General features: G+C 44.7%; 1 protein-coding gene across 2 annotated transcripts; it reads right to left on the bottom strand.

Annotated features, from left to right (window-relative positions):
- Nucleotides 1–1,142: 1,142 nt before the first annotated feature.
- On the bottom strand, nucleotides 1,143–19,524 carry snx27a (sorting nexin 27a; the record flags this gene model as incomplete). Of its 2 annotated transcripts, none has more annotated exons than XM_080005011.1 (13): nucleotides 1,143–1,295; nucleotides 4,436–4,484; nucleotides 4,685–4,744; nucleotides 5,354–5,482; nucleotides 9,473–9,622; nucleotides 9,873–9,962; nucleotides 10,425–10,588; nucleotides 10,976–11,054; nucleotides 11,724–11,828; nucleotides 12,044–12,108; nucleotides 14,689–14,881; nucleotides 15,372–15,603; nucleotides 19,223–19,524. In XM_080005011.1, the coding sequence occupies 13 exons, from the start codon at nucleotides 19,522–19,524 to the stop codon at nucleotides 1,225–1,227; spliced, it is 1,689 nt and encodes a 562-aa protein (XP_079861137.1). In that variant the 3' UTR covers nucleotides 1,143–1,224. The 2 variants fall into 2 exon arrangements, with proteins under 2 accessions (XP_079861137.1, XP_079861138.1); XM_080005012.1 differs by having other exon boundaries at nucleotides 4,439–4,484.
- Nucleotides 19,525–20,448: the final 924 nt, after the last annotated feature.

Genomic DNA, 20,448 nt, shown 5'->3' with positions numbered 1-20,448 from the left:
CAAAAAGAACTGCTAAAATACACTGAAGTAAAAAAAACAAAAAAAAAACAAAACTTTTTTTGAGAACTAATGGCACTCAGGAGATCCACACACACACACACACACACACACACACACACACACACACACACACACACACACACACACACACACACACACACACGTTTGACTCTACTGCCCCCTGCTGGAGCTTCAGCTCCTGTCCTGTAACTCTCAATTGGGTTTGTTACATGCCCCATATAGAGTGTGTGTGTGTGTGTGTGTGTGTGTGTATGAAATGACAATAGACGTGTGTTGCAAGTAGCATGTGCTGAATAAATGCAACGACGAGGGGGATAAAGAATCTAGCAACCCGACTGCAGTTTGTTCAGCGTATCATTTTGATATAATTGATCTTATATCCGTTGAGTAATCTTTTTGAGACAAATAAATTCATTCTTGTGCTGCCTGTTCTGACGCGGACACACAAGACATAACATTTGGACTCCCAGAAGTCGTGAACAATCTTTTCATCAGTTTTAAAATGTCCAGCGTCGGATGTTCCGCTTTGCTTTCCACCCCCCCCCCCCCCCCGCCCCCGCCCAAAATTTGTGTCGGCCTCTTTCATGTCACCATTTCTTCCTTCCTAACTTCCACTCCTCCACCAATCTCAGCTCGGTTCCTTGAAACGTCAGGGAAAAAAAAAAAAAAAAAATTATAATAATCGCGTGCCCCCTCCTTCCGAACGCAAGTCAAACGGCAGAACCGCCCGTCCCCAGTGGTACTGCACAGGAGGGGGCATTTGTTTGGCCTCGGTCGCTCCCTCGGTCCAAATGGCGCCCGGCGGCAGCGCATCTAATCGACAACAAACTGTTGCACAACGGTCTGGAGTCCGGCCCCGTGTCCGAGGGGGAGACGGATGGAGAAAAACGGCACACACTATGGGGGGGAGGACTGGGGGGGGGACGACCCAAAACTAAGAATTGACAAAAAGAAAAATCTCCTCTGTTGTGTGTTCTTCCTTGCCTTTCCTGCGCTGCCCATCCCTGGGAATTGGAGCGCGAGACGTGTCCGTCCGTCCCCCCCCCCCCCCCGCTCAAAAAAAGTCAATCATCAAAAAAGGAAAAAAAAAAAAAAAAAGGGGGGGAAAAATGGGTCTTCCAGTTTGTTTTGAGGGTGTGGGCCCGTGATGGTTCGAGTTCAGATGGTTTCGTTTCGTCACTCTCTAACCTCCTTTTCAAGGATCTAGGAGGTGGCGATCTCGCCGCCCAGGTGGCGCCAGCCCTTCTGCTGCGTCTCCAGCGGAGGCAGATATTCTGGGGGAGAGAGAGAGAGAGAGAGAGAGAGAGAGAGAGAGAGAGAGAGAGAGAGAGAACGCTTGAGGAAACCAAACCGAATGATCTGCCGCGTGGCGTCCGTCACGGCGATTATGAAACACAGCTGCAATTTACTGGGGTTTGGGCAATTCCATGATGGTGGTAGGCAGCTCTGGCACCGAGTTGGACAGTCTCTACTTTCACGAATTATCAACGTCTTTGTTGCCTCCGGAAGCTAGACTTTGGCTTTTTTGGCAAAGTGCACTTACACACACGAGGAATTTGAATGTCTTTGGTTTTCAATGAATGGTTTTGAATGTACATTAATTACAGTAAAAATGTTATTTAAAATAAGTAAAGCAAAATTATAGAAAAATAATTACATAAACTATGTACATAAGACATAACAAAATGAAAAAAAAAATTTTTTTTTTTAAACTGAATTGATGTTAAATTAGTGAGTAGTTCTGTTTAGAGGGTCCATTCTGGGATTACACAATAGAGCTCAAGGACTTTTAAGCACTATTTTTTCATTTTCAAGGAGTCTTCCCTCAAAACAAAGTTTTCAACCCCCCCCCCCCCCCCAAGGTATTTCAGAGGACCAAATCCAAGCACCTCAAGGACCTGGTAAGAACCCTGTCTTTGATGCCGCACTCTGAAGCACACATCACTGTGCGTGCAGCTCCAAGATCTTTTCCAGGATCCTTTGTTCTCATTGCTTTGCAGTCTTTTCCATAACCATAAGCTTTAGTCTTTGTTCTGATAAGACCTCGGTGGAAGTGGACTGGAGACGGGCGTGGCGCTTTAGGACGGTGACGCTCCTAAAGTTCCTTTTCTGCTCTGCTCCTTTTCGGTTTCATGTTAAAAAATAAAAAATAAAAAATCTGGTTCCACCCGTTGTTGTCCTTAGAAAATAATTAACTCCAGTTTCAAAGTCTGAAAAAATGAAACTTCCTTCTAGACTTTGAGACGATTTTGGATGGATTTTTATGGACAACGGTGTCTTTTAAAGGCCATTACTGGAATTGCTTTTACTAAACTCCAATCTAACCGCCAACATGGTGAGGCACTTTGAACTTGCTGATTCAGAGTATCTGTGTACTGGATAGTACGGCAGCAGGAGATAACACTTCCACACAGAAAGTGATACTGCTAAAGTCTCATAAATATCAGAAGTGGCACGAAAATAAGTGCCGACTCCAATTTATTTCATTATCCAAGTTATTTTATTATTCAAATTTGTAAATGCATTTTGCTTTACTTTTATTGCCAATGTGATGGCCTTCCCTACAGTACATGTCATGTCTGAAAGTGTATTATATTATAACTGGGTAGTTCATGTTAATAGCCTCTTTCCCACTTGCACTGAAAGCTGTAACTCAACTGGTGATGTTCTGCGTTGGCATTGTGTGGGAACAGGATCCGGTGTTGATGTTCCGTAAATCTCCCCACTCTCGACCCAGTATAATTTCCAGGAAATTGTGAATGGAAGTACGTGGGAATGGAAGCAGTAACATTGCCGTTAAGTAGGGGTGGAGCCGAATCCAAATAAAGCAAAATAGTGGGTTTTAAACAAATAGTTATTTCTTTTATATAGTTAGTAGTAGTTTTAGTTTTTGGGAAAGTTCTTTTTTTCTTTTGTCCCGAAAAAAATGCCGCATCTGATCGGAACCGTGGAGCTCTGTTGCAAAGACGAGAAACTGAACACACGCCCAGTCTCGACGGAAACAGGTCTTTTGTCTTAAATGTTGTTATTTTTCTTCTCAAAAATGCCACTTAGACCCACGACGTGTCTTTCACAGTGAGGGGTGCGGTGCGGGGACATCAGGCACAAGCGCATCGCTTCCCTGCCGACTGGAGAGGGAGCGAGCACCAATTTTTTCGCTAATAGTGTCCAGGGCTTTTATTTACCTCAACTGCCGTCTTGGGTGCCGTGCTCCTCAAAATACAGACATCAAAAATAACCTTGCGTTATTTATTTTGTCCCTAGACATGGGACGCACAGCGGACCTCACATCTCTTTCCATTACACAAGCCACGGTCCTGATCCAAGGCGGAAAGTCCCTTGGGTTTAAAATGTTCGTATCAAACCAACGAAAACAATAGATTTAAAATAGAAACACAGGAAAACCGGCATGCGGACCGACCGGCACGGGAGGCGCCGTGCGCGGTGGAGCACTGGAGGAGAGGAAACACAGCACCAACCCAGATCACCACCTCAAATTTTCTCCTCGTGTTGTTCTGCACACGTCTTTTTGGTCCAGAAACGTCTCCTTTTTAAGTGCACCTCCTGCTTAAAGCTGAGCTCAGGATGGAGGAATCCGAGCCTCTGCAGGGACTCGTCGCGCAATTTCGCCGAAGGAAAAAGCTCCCTCCATGTAAATATGCGTTCAAAACGACAGCTTATTATGTTTTTCACCCACTGCGAACCTCTCAAAGTGTTGGCGATAGTTGGATTTTTATTTTTATTTTTTTTAAACACCATTTTACATTTAAACACAGCTTTATCACTTGAGCTTCAACTCAAACAGGCGTATAAAGATGGACTTTCTCCTCTAGTTCCTTTCTACAAAAGATACATTAACATTGACATATTGCGGACTACTAATCTGGGGGGGGGGGGGGGGGGGGTTTGACTCTATTTTTGTGTTTGTAAATCTCCAATGGTTGCCAACCAGCAGATGACATGAATAAAATAAAACATCGCACCAAATTATAGCCTATTTGCGTGACAGATCCATAAAAAAAATTTAAAAAAAGAAGAACTCTAAACCCTAAAATTAATCCTACATTTCTCAACACGATCAACACATCAAACATCACGAGGTGGGAGGCTGCGGAGGCCTCAGAGCCGAAAAGAAAAATAAATATCTTTTACAGGAAGGTTACAGTTAATGGTTTTATATTAAATTTTCTTTGGTGGAGGCTGTGTGTATGTTTTTTTTTTGGGGGGGGGGGGGGGGGGGGGGGAGTGAAAAAGAAAGAATCATGAGTCCTGATTGTTTTTGGGCTGGGCTTTGTTTAACTAGAGACTAAAGGTCAAAAGAAAAATAATATACTATAAATTAAAATAGAGCACTGACATTCTTTTGGATTTAAAATGGTTAATGGCACCTGGAGGGGAGCAGTCTGTCACTTACCACTGCTGCTGCAGTTCTTGTTATCTTTGTCCGACGCCTCTTCCTCAACCTGATGTCAAAAGAGAAAATCAGAAATAGCACAGATGGAAAAAAAAAAAAGAAGAAAAGGAAAATCCCCGAAGGAGCACGGGATAAAACCTGTAAAGAACGTCTTGATCCGGTGAGCTAACAGAGCTATGTTTAGTGGCACTGGATTTGGCACCGCGTCAAAGGGCTCTAAGAATGGAAGGGGAAAGGTGTGGCCGGTACCTGTTTCCTCCATTTCAGCTCACAGAAGACCCGCTCAAAGCACTCGTGCATGTAGTTGAACTGGGGGAGAGACAACACAGGGCAAGCACCAAGTTTAGACTCCTCTGTGCCTGTTACTCGTCAAAGTGGTCATTCGTAAAATTATTTTGTTAAAAATAAAATCGAAATCATATCAAATCCCATATCTGATACTTTATTTTAGCTGCCAGTTATTAATAAACACGTGCATTATGCATGTGCCCCTCTACATGCTGTTTAAAGAGCAACTATCGGGTTATATTTTGTAATGAATTTACAAATTTGGACTTATGCAGAAGATGATTTGAAAAAATATAACAACTTTTTTGACAAAAATGAGCCGGGCCGTAATTCTACGTAAAAAAAAATAATAATAATTAAAGAAAGAAAGAAAATATTTTGTTAAATTGAATTGTTGCATAATGTCTCCAGCCATTCATTTCAATGGGGGTTGCCAACCTGAAAGTTGCTCTTTAATATTGGTGGTGGCAGGGTCCACCTTTCCCCAGTAGGGGTGAAAGGTTGGGTCTACTCCACAAATATAAAAAAAACGCAGTTCAAATAAATAAAAAAAAAACAACAAGACGATAACTAAACACATAACATGTGGCCATGAAAATAAGAAAACCCTTTACACGAGAGCCAACTCACGTAAGGTGTGAAGATCTTCACCCAGCGGGGTTTCTTCTCCCCGCGAGCGTACTCGAAGCAGAAGGCCATGCCCTCCTCGTCCGTGTCCCATCGCTGCATCTCGCCCCACTCGAACGCTATCACCTGGTTCTGGGCGGGGGAAAGCAAAGCACAGAAAACACGTGAGGAAACACACGCAGTGGCAGTGAGTTGCAAAAAGGGGGGCATGAGAAAGTGAGAGAAAAGAAAAGCGGGCCTTTAATAAATATTTTAAGCACAAATTTAATAAAGTGTGTTTATTTAAAGGTCTCTAAATCTTATAGGATGATAGTTTAGGGGTTGTTATTTTCACTGGTTCATTAGAATTAGTACAATTTGTTACTATCAGGCGATAGTGGCGCCGCCCCTAGCGGTCGCCTGCGCCGGCGCTCCGGTTTCTTTCTTACTCTTTAGTATTTTTTTCCTTTTTTTATCACAATGTTCGCCAGAAAAACATCAACAATTAACTCATACGGCCGCGATGCACTCATGGATATAAAAATTTCCCTAAACGAACAACTTTGGGACTTTTTATCCGTGGGAGCAGAGTGGCCGACGGAAATCCTACGCGGGAACACTCGCAACAACAACAAAAATGGAGTCGCTGTTCCACGAGCCGGCCCACGGAGGAAGCACCGAGGTAAACGAGGCGGCATTCGGGTCAGAATGAGGACGCAACCTTACCGTCCACCTCTGCCAAGCATCCTTCTTGCGAACGTCCAGTCCCTGGAGAACAAGATGGATGAACTTCGAGCGAGGATTCAATTCCAGCGTGACACGAGGAACTGTTGCGTCCTCTGCCTGACGGAAACATGGCTGAACCCACTGGTGCCGGATGAAGCCATACGTCCAGCCGAGGCCTTCTCCGTGTTCCGCGGCGACAGAACGGCAGAGTCGGGGAAATCCAAAGGTGGAGGCGTCTGCCTAATGGTAAACAACCGCTGGTGTAACGCCAACAACACCAAATTCCTCTCCCACTCCTGCTCGCCGAACCTGGAACAGCTGACCATACTATGCCGTCCATTTTATCTCCCCCGGGAATTCAGCACGGTCATCATTACAGCCGTTTATATCCCACCGCAAGCGGACACCGACGCAGCTCTGTCGGTTCTGTACGATGTGTTGTGCGGATTTCAGAACAGACATCCCGACGCGGCTGTGGTGGTGACTGGGGACTTTAACAGGGCCAACCTGAAAAAAGTTCTGCCGAATTTCCACCAACACATCACGTGTGCCACCAGGGGAGACAGAACTCTGGACCATTGTTACACTCCTTACAAGAACGGATACAAGCCCGTGTCGCTTCCTGCTTTCGGGAAATCAGATCACGCCGCGATCTCGCTGCTTCCTGTTTACAGGCCTCTGATCGCGCGGGATCTGGTGATGACGAGGGAAGTGAAGCGGTGGACGGACCAATCAGAGGCTGCGCTTCAGGACGCTCTGACTGACGTAGACTGGGACATGTTCCGAGCGAGTTCAAGTGACGTCAGCGAGTTTACGGAGGTTGTAGTGAGTTTCGTGGCTACGCTCGCGGATGAAATCGTTCCCACGGTGAAAGTTCGGATATTTCCAAACCAGAAACCATGGGTTGATAAATCCATCCGCTGCGCTCTGAATGCGCGCACGGCCGCTTACAACGACGGACTTGTATCTGGCAACATGGACAATTACAAAGCGGCGTCGTACAATCTGCGGAGGGCGGTGAGGGACGCCAAACGGACGTACAGAGACACCGTGGAGCTGCAGATGGAGCGGGGGGACACAAGACGCTTGTGGCAGGGGCTGCGAACAATAACTAACTACAAGAGCAGCTCCTCCCCAGCCACGAGTGCGGACGCCTCCCTGGCCAACCAACTGAACTCCTTTTATGCGCGGTTCGAGTCTGGCAGCAGCACCGCTAGCTCGCCGGCTAATTGGAGCTACACCGCTGGGGATGAGCGCGCACTCTCAGTGTCCGTGCACGAGGTCAGGAGGGCTTTGATGCGGGTGAACACCAGGAAAGCTGCGGGCCCAGACGGCATATCTGGACGAGTACTGAAGACCTGTGCTAACCAGCTAGCTCCGGTGTTCACCACAATATTCAACATCTCCCTGGCTGAATCAGTGGTCCCATCCTGCTTCAAGAGGTCCACCGTCGTTCCTGTCCCGAAGATCGCCTCTCCAACCTGCCTGAATGACTACCGTCCGGTGGCCCTCACCTCGGTGGTCATGAAGTGTTTTGAGAGGCTGATTAAGGATTACATCTGCGCCTCCCTCCCCCGCACCTTGGACCCGTTGCAGTTCGCGTACCGGCAGAACAGATCCACGGATGACGCGGTCTCTCAGGTACTGCACACCACGCTCACGCACCTGGATGGCCAGAAGGGGGCCTATGTGAGAATGCTGTTCATTGATTATAGTTCAGCTTTCAACACCATAGTCCCCACCAGACTGGCTGTCAAGTTGTTGGAGCTAGGATTGAATGCTCCGCTGTGCACCTGGATCCTGGACTTCCTCACAGGCCGCCCCCAGGTGGTCAAGGTGGGGAAGTACATGTCAAGCTCCCTCACCCTGAATACAGGATCCCCCCAGGGCTGCGTCCTCAGCCCCCTACTGTACTCCCTGTACACACGTGACTGTGTGGCCAGGTCCAGCTCCAACACCATCATCAAGTTTGCTGACGACACCGTGGTCGTGGGCCTGATCACCGACTGCGATGAGAAGGCCTACCGCGAGGAGGTGGCTGACCTGTCACTCTGGTGCCAGGACAACAGCCTCCACCTGAACGTCAGCAAAACCAAGGAGCTGATTGTGGACTTTAGGCGTGGATCACAATCGAGGACGCACGCGCCGTTGTGGATTAATGGGACTTCTGTCGATAGGGTGAGCAGCTTCAGATATCTGGGAGTCCACATCACAGAGGACTTAACATGGACTGTTCATACAGACACTCTGGTGAGAAAGGCGAGGCAGCGTCTCTACCACCTCAGGCAGCTGAGGAAATTCCGGGTCTCGGTGAGGATCCTCAAGTCCTTCTACTCTGGAGCAGTGGAGAGCATCCTGACAGGCAACATCACTGCCTGGTTTGGGAACTGTACTGCCCAGGACAGGCGGGCCCTGCAGAGGGTGGTGCGTTCAGCTGAACGTACCACTGGAACTACCCTCCCCCCCTTGCAGGAGTTATACACCAGGAGGTGTAGTAGCAGAGCCCGTAGGATCATGAAGGATCCTCATCACCCCAACAACGGACTGTTTCAGCTGCTGCGGTCAGGCAATCGCCTCCGCAGTCACGCAGCGAGAACAGAGAGACTGAGACGGAGTTTCTTCCCTCAAGCCATCAGAACTGTCAATGCTGACCTCACCAGGGGTCCTAACTGAGCCATGCACTAGGCTCCACTACCTACTGTACTGTATGTAGCATACTGTACCGCATACTGTATCACTGTTCAGGGTTGTTCGTGATGCCGTATTGCTGCGCCGTACTGTTGTATACTGTGCTGTATTATCCCAAACACTACCTCACACTATTCACATTCACATGCCACTTTAATTCACATGCCACTTTAAATGCACATATCTGTATATACATAGCCATATTCCTTCAACCTATTCCATTTTATTTCAATTTATTTTTTATTGTATTTTATTCTATATATTTTTTATCTTATTCTATAAGTATTCCACTTACTGTATTACGTTTTAGGAGTCAGTTAGTCGGTCTATTAGAAAGTAATTTTCTACTTTTTATTTTATTTTATTTTAGTACTTTTTCCTAGGACTTCTTGTGTGCTATCACCGGGTGCGTTGCAATACATTTCACTGCATATATGTATGGAAGTATGTATATGTATGTGACAAATAAAAATCTTGAATCTTGAATCTTGAATCTTAGTACAATTTGTTCATGTTTTAATTTGTTGTCATTTATCTTCATTCATATTTTTGTTTCCATTAGTTGTGGATCTTTCTGCAGCCACAAGTTTAGTGACTGCTCGACCTAGTTGACTATAAACTACGTGAGTTTGCACTGAGACTTTTTTTTTTTAATTCGTTCTTTCGGGAGGGTCCAAGTCCTTGATATCCAAGGGAGGGGGGGCTAAGCAGAAATGTGCACACACACACCTCCAGCGTGCCGTCCTCGGTGCAGGCGTGCAGCTTGAAGTGATGGATGCTGATGGCGGTGATGACGTGGCCCTTCCTCCTGGAGTCGCAGGAGCAGTGAGGGAACGTCACCTCGTTGTAGCCCTCACACGACCACAGCAGGCTCATGTACTATAAGAGCGCACACACACACACACACACACACACACACACACACACACACACACACACACACACACACACACACACACACACACACACACACACACACACACACACACACACACACACTTAAATTAATGTTAATGTCGACATAAATAAAACAGACGGACTTTTGTTTCTTTTTAATGTGCATGGTTTAACTCGGCGGAAGGCTAAGCAACGTTGCGACGTGAAACAAAGAGAGGAGTGTGACCCTGACCATGGTCATCTTGCGCTGCTCTGCCAGTTTCTGCAGCTGGTAGGACTTGTCCTCCGTTTTTATGAATCCCTTCTTCACATCGTCCAGCGCCTAGAACACAGAGAGATGGAGGGATGGAGAGATTGAGAGAGCATGCGGCGATGAGCCTGAAGCCGTCAAAACGATCTGCGCGACAGCTCAAAATCTGGTCGACGCGAGAAAAAGGATTGTAATGTTATCTAGTCCGTTTATCCATCCTTGGCTTCTCATTCAATCTCAATAATCTATTTTATTGTAGATTTTAACGTTGATAATGGATAACGTTCCTGTTCAGGTTACAATGCTAATGGAAGGCCTTCATAGTATTTGTAGTCAAGTTCATTAAGCAGAAATATACTTTAAGCCCCTGTAGAAGGAAAACACACACATACATTGTCGAGGCATTAGAACAGATGATGGATATGAACGTTGATCATATTCCATTGTACGAGGAGCTGGCGACTTTTAGACAAGTGCAAATGCAAGTGTTTCTCAAGGTGTGATATTTTTGTGTGAATTCTCTCCCCTGCTGACCTGATGGAAGCAGTAGTGCAGGGCCAGCGGGTTGTCCCGGAGCAGCTCCTCCTCTTGGGCGCTGAAGAGCCACTTGCGGAGCGCCAGGCAGGTGCCGGGCGTGGCAGATGTGTAGTTCTGCAGGTAGAGCTTGTGAGGGAACTCGTTGGGTGCCAGCTTCCGCACTGCAAAGCAGACACAACAGGGAGTGGGCTTCATTTTCTTGTTTTTCCCCATTTTTTTCCCCCCTTCACCGTATGTCACAGAATATGGTTAAAATTCACCCAACATAGATTGGAAATTCAAAATCAAAATTTGAGATATATATATATTTTTTTTTACATTCCGTTAATTGAGTCATTATTGAGTCAAACTATTTAGTTTGATGTTATGGAGTGAAAATAACATCATACTTTAGCATTATAGTTATTGTACTTCAGCATTTACAGACTGAACATTAGGATCACCAGCCCCTCCAACCCCAAAAAAAGGTCCTCAAATGAAGATGAAGCTTTTAAAAATAAATAAAAAGCCAGAGAACAAAACCAACAAACATTTAACTGTTTTTTTACCAAAGGTGTGGTTGATGACTTCGAAGAGGGCGAAGTAGCTTGCCATAATACTGTCCATTCCAACTTTCATTACCAGCGCCTGAGAGAGGAAGAGCAGAGAGAGTTTTAAAAACCTCTTTATTTAGCTCATTTACTGTGATTCCAATGGTACAATCACAAACAAATGAAATGACTATAATAACAACAACAACAACAATAATAATAATAAAAAGAACATACAAGAAAAATAAAAACCACCCAGCTGGGAAAGAAACCCCCAACCAGTTCTATTACACGACCAAAAGAATCAAGGAGAGATAGACCTTACACTTTAACTTAGCTTCTCAGGTCTCTATTTGGCAGTTTCCTTTGGATATTCAATAACCAGACTGTTCAGCTTTTTATGTCAACTTTCAATCCAGCTACGCACCAAACAACCAGTGCAACTGAACAAACAAGATTTGGATTCTGATTCTGGTGTCAAATTGAGTTTTATCCATTTATCCATTATCCAGTTTTATCCATTTACTAGCCAGGACGCACATTTTCCACCGACCATTTTCCTGATCATAGCTGAAATCGTTTGATTTGTTTTCATTTTTATATTGGCCCTGCTTGGGAGTTTCGTAACGTTTGAGCAGAGCGATATGGTGAGAAAGCGACTTTAAAAGCACCTACTGGCCCCGCTTTTCAAACAGAGTGAATATTTACAAAATAGAGCCGAGTGTTCCTTTCAACAAAGACTGGTATTGGACTTGTTGCCTCATACCTGGTAGACCTGGTCTGTTGTGCTGTTCTTGCGGACTCTCACGGAGACGGCCGTCTTGTCCGGCAGGGCTACCCGCAGCTCCACGTCCGTCACGCCATTGTAGTTCTGGGCAAATACAGAATAGGAAAAGAATGGGTTAAACCCCCCTGATAGCAAATTCTTAGATGTACTGTAGAGTGAAAAAATAAAAATGCACCAATAAATATCCAAGACAACTATTTTAACCCTAATCTCTGAGTAGTGGTTTACACGACAATTCATAAGGAGAGACTGGAAGCTGTGGGAGCGCAGTCCTTAAATGTCCATGGTGTCCAGCGTACCTCGTCTGACTCGGAGAGGAACTCCTGCATTATGTCACTTTCCCCGATTATCCGCACTGAGCACACTAGAGAGAGAGAGAGAGAGAGAGAGAGAGAGAGAACAAAACAAAGTGCTTTTAAATAAAAAGTACAGAGACAGGTGATCATACAGTTGTGCAGCTTGGATCGTCAACCCCGCTGAAGTGCCACAGAGAGCGAAGTGCAGGCGCCAGAGTTTCCCTTGCCCGGTAATTGACAGTTTTTGACCGGGAAAATCTGTTAAAGTCCGACATATTTAAATCTCTCCGGTCATAATGTCCGGTGAAAATAATTCCCTCCGAGCAGCATTTGAATTAGTGGTGGTCTGCAGATCTGTTAATTTCCAAGCTCGGCAAGTTGCAATGGGAAGCCAATCAGTTTGGACGATCTAAAGCGGATCTGAGCGCTTCACCTCTGACCAATCACGTTTGTTGATATAGAACTAAGCGCCACCCCCTCCCTCGTGGACGGGTTGCCCCTGTCAACACAGTACGCAGTACGCACGTCTAGAACTCTGAGGAGAAGCAGAAAGATGAATTGTCGTTGGGACACATACATCCATTTGCCGTTTTTTTTTATATTTAAGTTCCGACCCAAAGCAGACGGTAAATATTTAAAATTTGACGATGTGACGCCCCGACAAAGACGGACACCACAAACTTTTTTATTTAGACCTTCTTGGTATATTTATTTTGTTTTTGATTTGATCAGAATTTTATTTTAGTGAAATGTTGATTTAAGCAGCTGCACTTGTTACTTATTGTTCAAACAGAAATTATTTGATTTCAAGTAGTAATATTCGTGATTTATATATTTTTTAACTGTTAACTGTTTTATTATTAATATTCAACAAAAATATAATACATCTACATGCCTCGATGATGTCATTCTCTATATAGCCTGCATATGAATTGTTTTTAAGCTCAATAAACACAGATAATATTTGACCGGAATATCTCCCGTTTGTCCGGGAAATTGAAGTCTTTCAGAACAAGTTGACCGGAACCAATTTTTTCTAATGAAAACTCTGGCAGGTGCCAGACCGAAGGGTCTCAAGCCGTTGGGAAATCATCCATTGAGGAAGCCAAGTGATGAAATTCTGGAAATATTGGCAAATTCCAAAACCAAACAAACAAACAAGAAATAATAAAAAAATCTTCCCTGATTACAATAAACTTATTTTTGAGAGGACCACACAAAAGTCCCTGCTACACTTTACAGATTTATGTTGAATCATGTTTCGATGACAGAATACAATGCAGAGATTACATGTCTGCTGATAATATGGTAAAAACATTGTTTCTATCATGTGACTGGGTAAATACAGCCTGTGCAAATAAACCCTGTACTTCCGTTTTATTCCTGTCAACTACCATGGAAAGTTTCCACTTTTGAGTATTCCTGACATTTTCAAACCCTGATGCCTCAGAGACCACGTTTCTTGCATAATGTCTCGCTCACTTCCCCAAATAAGACTTTGAGATTCTTCCCCTATATTCGTGAACATGGGCCCGCCAATTACAATAGAAGCCTAATCCACGTGAAAAGGTTAACTGTCCAGGTTTAACCAAACAAGCTTGTGCAACTTCACGTCAAATCTAAACCCCCCATTTTTTTTTTTTACATATATTTTTTTATTATTATTCAATTGGAGGAAAGCTCCCAGCCTTATGGAGTGCTGTATATCAACGGCCGACAGAATGTCATGGGGTTTTATGAGCTTGAAAAATTGTTTTACTCTCTATTCTTTGTACAAAACCTCATAACCGAGGTTCCAGCTTGCTGCAAGCTACATGAGATTACTTTATTGTGGCAAAATATTAACTTTTTAAAGTAATTAGTATTGGAATCTTGCCTTGGCAAGCCCAAGTCAAAACCCAACTTAACAGTGAATTCCCTTGAGATTCTGAAGGTTTGTGTACTGGGTAGTACACATGCTCTGTGGTAGAAAATAATACTGTCGCATGGCAAGGGATGCCTTTCAGGTATTATAAACACCAGGAAGAGATATACTACAGCAGCAGCTGCTTGGTAATGAGTATTGTGTTTCTTCCCTGACACCTTTTTGTGCAGACTTTTATGCAAATTAACTGCGTACATCTTCATGCACCAAACCTAAAAAATGAAGACACTAAACAACTTGAATTAATGAAAACCAATACTGGATGATACAACATATAAAAGCGATTATGGCCTAATAAAAACGAGCAGTTTTGACATGCTTTTTATGCTTGATTTGCAAATGACTTTTTGAAAATGGTGTGCGCTTGTGTGCAAAGGCTCACCCTTCCAGACAACTAACTTTTTTGCAGCAATCGGGAAAAAAATAAATAAAAGAAATTCAAGGCTTGCCGAAAGCCTGAAAGACACAAGTAAACATAACAACTGTAGGTGCTGCCATTTTACTGCCAAGTTATCCAGTTGAATTTTAAGAAACATTTGAATTCTGGCCCCAGCTCATCTCCTACTCATACAATGACAATAAAGAGATATTCTATCTCCGCTTTTTCCTCCTTTCAGCTGCTGCTCTCCTACAACCAAGTGAGCTATGGATTTGCAGCCATATGCACAACATCTCCGTTCATTCAAATAAGCTACACAACATATTTAAAGAAAAATAAGCCCACCTCTCTCCAGGTACTCCTCCAGGCCCCTGCGTCGAGCGTCCAGCTGCTGTTCAGAAAGGGAGAAAGGCCATTTCCCAGGCAGCTTGGGGAAGCTGTAGTTGGAAAATTCCCTCTTTAGATTCTGGTGAAGGATGGCAAACTCCCGGTAGCGTTTGGAGCACAACTGTCTGCCCGACATGTACACGTTGTACACCTGTGGCCATGGACGCCCAAAGAGGAAACAGAGCATTAGAACAGTCTCACATCAGAGCTAAAAGGGCTGAGGAGCTCGCTCTACTTTTGTGTAGTAAAATAGCTTTTTAAAAACAGCCTTTTCCATACCAAATCCGTCCAAAAACTGAAATAAAACCATAATATAAAGCCCACTGTCTATATTCTGCAGAATTTTTCGTTCAATTTGTATTATTATAACCGCTTATGCCGATCGTTGAGGTCAGATACTGAAGTCATGAGTTGTTTGGATGCCGTGTTTTTTACATGAGGTGAAAAAGCAGCGGGTTGGCCAGATGAAAATAAAGACATCTTAATGTTCACATGGATGTTTGAAAAAAGCAGAGATCAAATTAGCTTGGAATATGGTTTTGTACCGTGTCAAAAGAGCCATTTATCTAGCTGATCTGGTGTGAAACAGGCCTACGGGAGCAAATCATCATTTTTACAAAGGAAAGCTGCCGAATACTCACCACAAACCTCTCGGAGTGCTGCTCCACGTGTTTGGAAGTGGGAACGGAGATGGGAACAGCCTGCTTGTCGCTGTAGTCGTAGTTGGGCTGGATGGAGGTGTCCTCCCCCGCATCCAGCCCATCGGCCTCCTGGGGCGGCACAGACAAAACGGCCAAAACCAGCTCCCTCTCCCCGGCCCGGATCAGGTCCACCACCTGCTTATGTGTGGCCCCCTCCACACTCTCACCATTCCTGGCATTGGGGAAGGCAAGAAAGAGAGTGTGGGGGAAGGGAGGGAGATGACATGGGGGAAAAAAAAGAGCGAGAAACAGTTTCACGTTAGCTCTTCGGTGTTATTATTCATTTTTTAGGAGGGATGGGCATTAGAAAAGTTATTTATTTCACTACATTGCCACTAGTAAGATTTCCCACCATGACCGATCCACATACGGGACAGATTTCGAGGCTTTAATTGTCCCCATTTTATACAATGACCTGAAATAAGCATGAATAATAATGCTGATACGAATCCAATATATTGGCCAAATAGGAAAAAAAAGTCAGTGTGGCCTGGGGGTGAAAAGATTTATAAATTCAACAATGGATGGAATATCTATGCAGCTACAATTGAGTAATTGAATAACCTTCCAGGGATCTATCAAGAGTTTTAATATTTGCCATTGAAAACTCGCCCAAAGTGAGACATTTTTAAATTGAAAGGCTATGTTTAAGAGTATAACGTATATATTAATCGGGGAATTACATAGCACAATCATGAAAATCCCATATTTAACTTTTTAAGAAACAGCCAGCCATTCACTGTATTTGCTCCTCCATATGCTGTTTCCAGTTTTGGTGGCGGAGCCGATAAGTTGTGATGAGCACGCCATTTACCATCATTTTGTACCTTATTTTACTGTAATTTTATGTTCTAACTAAATGGTATACTGTATACTGATGAAAAGTATTCAACAGTAGCTGCAGCCCCACTGCTGCCATCATTGGTCGACTTGACGGTACACAGGTATGAAGCAATGGAGCTCGCGTGAATGTGCCTCTATGGCCAAAGCAGCATCTCCTGTGGTGCGGCGAGATCCCTCACTGCTTCGCTTACAGGGCTAAGGCCAGATGGCAGCACCATCAGGAATCTGTGCCAATCGTCCTCTGAAAAGCAAGGGAACAAGGGAGGCAAGGGTGCCCAAGGCTGGTTTTATTCCTACCTTTTAGACAGAAGCGTCGCCGTCACCATAGCTAACTACTCATCCTCTACAACTGACACTACTTGTGGTGTACCGCAAGGTTCTATTTTAGGTCCACTTTTATTTTCAATCTATAAACCACCACTTGGCCAAATCATCCAAAGACACAATGTCTCTTTTCATTGCTACCCAGATGAGACACAGATTTACCTTCCTCTGAGACCTGGTGACCCAAACAGCCGAGCTGCTGTTGTAGATTGTATCAATGATATTACTCCCCCAAATTCTACCAGTCAAATCAAGAGTGGCCTTGGTACTCCCTCCGAAAATGTGAAGTCTGTTGCCAGGAACTTGGGAGTACTATTTGACTCAGACCTAAACTTTGAACCACAAATTAAAAAAATGTGTCCAGTCCTGCTCCCTTCAACCAAGAACCATTTCAAGAATCAAACCAATACTATCACACAGCGACCTGGAAAAAGTAACCCACGCCAATTTTCTCACGACTAGACTACTGTAACTCCCTCTTTTCTGGCATCAACCAAAAGTCACTCTCTCGCCTCCAACTAGTTCAGAACGCAGCAGCTCGGCTTCTTATCGGTTCCAATAGCTGACATCACATCACCCTAATCCTGGCTTCTCTCCATTGGCTCCCTGTTCGGTTCAGAATCGATTTTAAGATTTTACTGATCACTTTTAAAACACCTGAGTCTGACTCCAAGCTACATAAAATATGTTGACCCCATATGAGCCTGTGTGCAGCCTCAGATCCTTAGGTGGGGCCCTTCTGGCTGGCCTTAAGTCTCGACTTCAAACTAAAGGATAGATCTGCATTTATGTGATGTTGGCCCCTTTATTTATTTGTTTGTTCATTTATTTTGAATTCATATTACTTATTCATTATTATTATCATCATCTTGTATTTATTTTTATTGTCTCTTGATCCGCTTTTTCAATTGAACGAATGAATTTAATTCCTGTTTATTAATGTTGCTTTGCCTTTTGCCTCTGCTTTTCCATTCCATCTGTCAGAGAACTTTGTAAACTGTGTTTTTAAAAAGGTGCTGTATAAATAAAGCTCTTATTATTATTATTATTATTACGCCTCTTTCCACGCATTGTCCATATCAAACACACCAAACAAAGAGGTGATCAGAAAGCTGGAGGCAAATATAGTATCTGTACAGAACAAACTTGCCTCCAATTCCTCAAAGTTTCTGAACTCATGGCCACAGTATTGTCTTCACCACGTCTCTGATCCCATTATTCCCTTTATCTAAAAACGGGGGCATCTGCCAGAACACGTCTCAATTACCATCCAGCGACAAAAGGACGGCGGCGACGGTAACACCAGGCCGAAACGAGGAGGCAGGCATCAACACCGAAGGCCCTGCAAGACCTCATAACTAAATAATTTAAAAAGGTACTTTTGTATTTTTCTATGAACGTGCATGTTTGTGTGTTTTAAGTGTTTATGCTGTCCTTTCATGTGAATCACACGTGATCTGCCCTTGATCCTGAAAACAGTTGATTACGAGCGATACAACTGAAACAAATTACTAATCAGTATCTACACATGGTGGTTATCCCACACATCACGCCCAGTTTAGACAGGGCCTCTGGCTTTTAGATATAAAAAGGACGCGGCAAGTATTCACGAAAGTCCCGACCGTCCCCCTTGAAATACAGGAACCCGGTGACCGCACTTCAGCTTTTTATTGCGGCCGGTCCAAAGTCCAAAGAGGAAGGAGCTCGCTGGTCACCGAGTCACATGGTAACTACACGCCAGGTCATATGACCACCGAGGTTAACCGCTTCATGATGCCTCAGCAACCTGCAGCCATCTTCCTTTCCCCTCCTACAATCACCCTCTTGTTTCACTTTGGCGGACGGCCCAAGTCCCAGTCCGGCCTGGCTACGGATTCAATGCAATGTATAGTCACTTGCTCTGCAGATTGTCTGGCTGAAATTAAAGATGCCCCCCCCGGAGTGACGTCTGATAGTAACACCACTATGCATTCTCTGCGGGTGCACCGACCTCTCAAGACTTGAGACGTGGAGCACGGGCATAAACAACGAGAAAGGGAAAGAAATCGACAACAAAACTGCAACTTGGGAGAGAACTGCCCCACTCCTTGTCTGGCTGCTTGACTGGGGGATGTTAAAAAGCAGCCATGTTTCAGAATATGCTGCTTGTATCATAGTGTTATGACCATGTAGTTTGCCGCACTGGGTCACAAACTCCAATGGACATGTTGTGTTTTAGGTGTGCGCGCAAATTTTATATTTTTGAACGTTGATACTGATACCGTTTCTTGTTATCGTTTAGGTCGCCAATTTGTAGTGTTATTTTTAGGGTTCGTTGCATTTTGACAATTGCATGGTTTTCTTTTATTCGCACTACTTTACAATAGTTGCCTTTTGTTTTGATGTGTGTTGCTGCACCGCAACAATTTTTCCTCCGGGGTAAAATAAAAGTCTCTGTCTCTATGTCTATCTACCTGTCTGTCTGTCTGTCTGTTCAACATGTCAATAAGAAGTACAACTTGCGTCTTTTACACTGAGCAGATGACTGCGCCAGTCGGGCTAGCCACTAGCCAACCATGCTAGCGCCCAGCTAGCCCGGGGAGCTACCGCTAATCAGCATGCACAGCCCGTTGTGGCTGACTTACACCTCTAGGATCCTGTCTCCCTTGGAGATGCCGGCTCGGTCGGCCGCCCCTCCGGGTAGGACGGCGCTGACGTGCTGCAGGGGAGCGTAGAGCTCCCCGTTGATGCTCCGCAGCTGCCCGCCTTCGCTCACTTGGCCGCGGACGTTGAAGCCGTAGCCGGACTCGGACTTGACGATCCTCACCATCCTCGGACCGGACGCCACCGTGGCGGCGTTCTGCGGCGTCCCGGTGCCGACCGCCGAACCGGCGGCGGGTCCGTTGCGAGGCGCCGAGCGAATTTCATCGCCTGCCGCGTCCGCCATGTTCCACGCAGGGCCTCGCCCCTCCGCTCCGCGTCTCGTAGCGGATCCCGAAACGACAGCCGCGGTCCGCGCCGGAGCTCCAGGAGACGGCGGCTTAGCGCGCTGACATAACGTTACGACAGCAGCTATCGCGAGAGCTCGGCGATGTAGTTTTCGGCTACGGTGCTGCGTTCGGAGCGCACTCGGAAATCGGCGGTATTTGGTTGGCGCGACCGTAGTAAAATAAGAAAAAAAATGATAAAACAATTGCGATCTTGTGCATTCTACATAGACGGCGTATTTTAACGTGCCGTAACATCTACTGTGTGTACGTGTGTGTTTACATCGAAGTTAGACGTGTTTGAAAATAAAAACACAAATAAAACCCCACACATTTTACCACCTTACGTGGCCCCGATAAGGTTATTTGGCCTGTAGATGGCTCTATGGAGAGATTTCCAAAATGACTAATCTGTTGTGCATACTGTATATTCAGAAAAATAAAACAAACAAGGACTTTCCAGGATGCATTATTCAGTGGAATGGAAATGTAAAAAAAATAATAATCGAAAAGACACAATATGAAGCAACCAGAAAGACCTCTGAACATGGTATGCACTGCAGATTGTGGTGTCATTGTGTCATTGCAATTTATCCTAATTGCTATGTTTCTCCCCCCTTATTTTCAAAAGGTCTCAAAAAATCTGACACTTGTGCATGAAAAACACTGTGACTAAGGATCAGAATCCACAATTACAAGAGATTTTACGGTTGCAATTGTTTTTTTAAGCCTCTGAACATGGTGTGCAGACTGTACCATAGTCTCGTTGTATTTCCCCAATTTAAACGGCCTCTCTCCCCTCATTTATAAATTTCTCAAAATGTGACACTGATGCGAAACATACAATGTCATTGAATACCAGAATTATGAAATATTGGATATCT

The sequence above is a fragment of the Zeus faber genome (assembly GCF_960531495.2).
Source record: "Zeus faber genome assembly, chromosome: 1".
Lineage (NCBI taxonomy): Eukaryota > Metazoa > Chordata > Actinopteri > Zeiformes > Zeidae > Zeus > Zeus faber.
The sequence above is the reverse complement of the archived record's forward strand: the minus strand, read 5'-3'. Positions and strand labels throughout refer to the sequence as shown.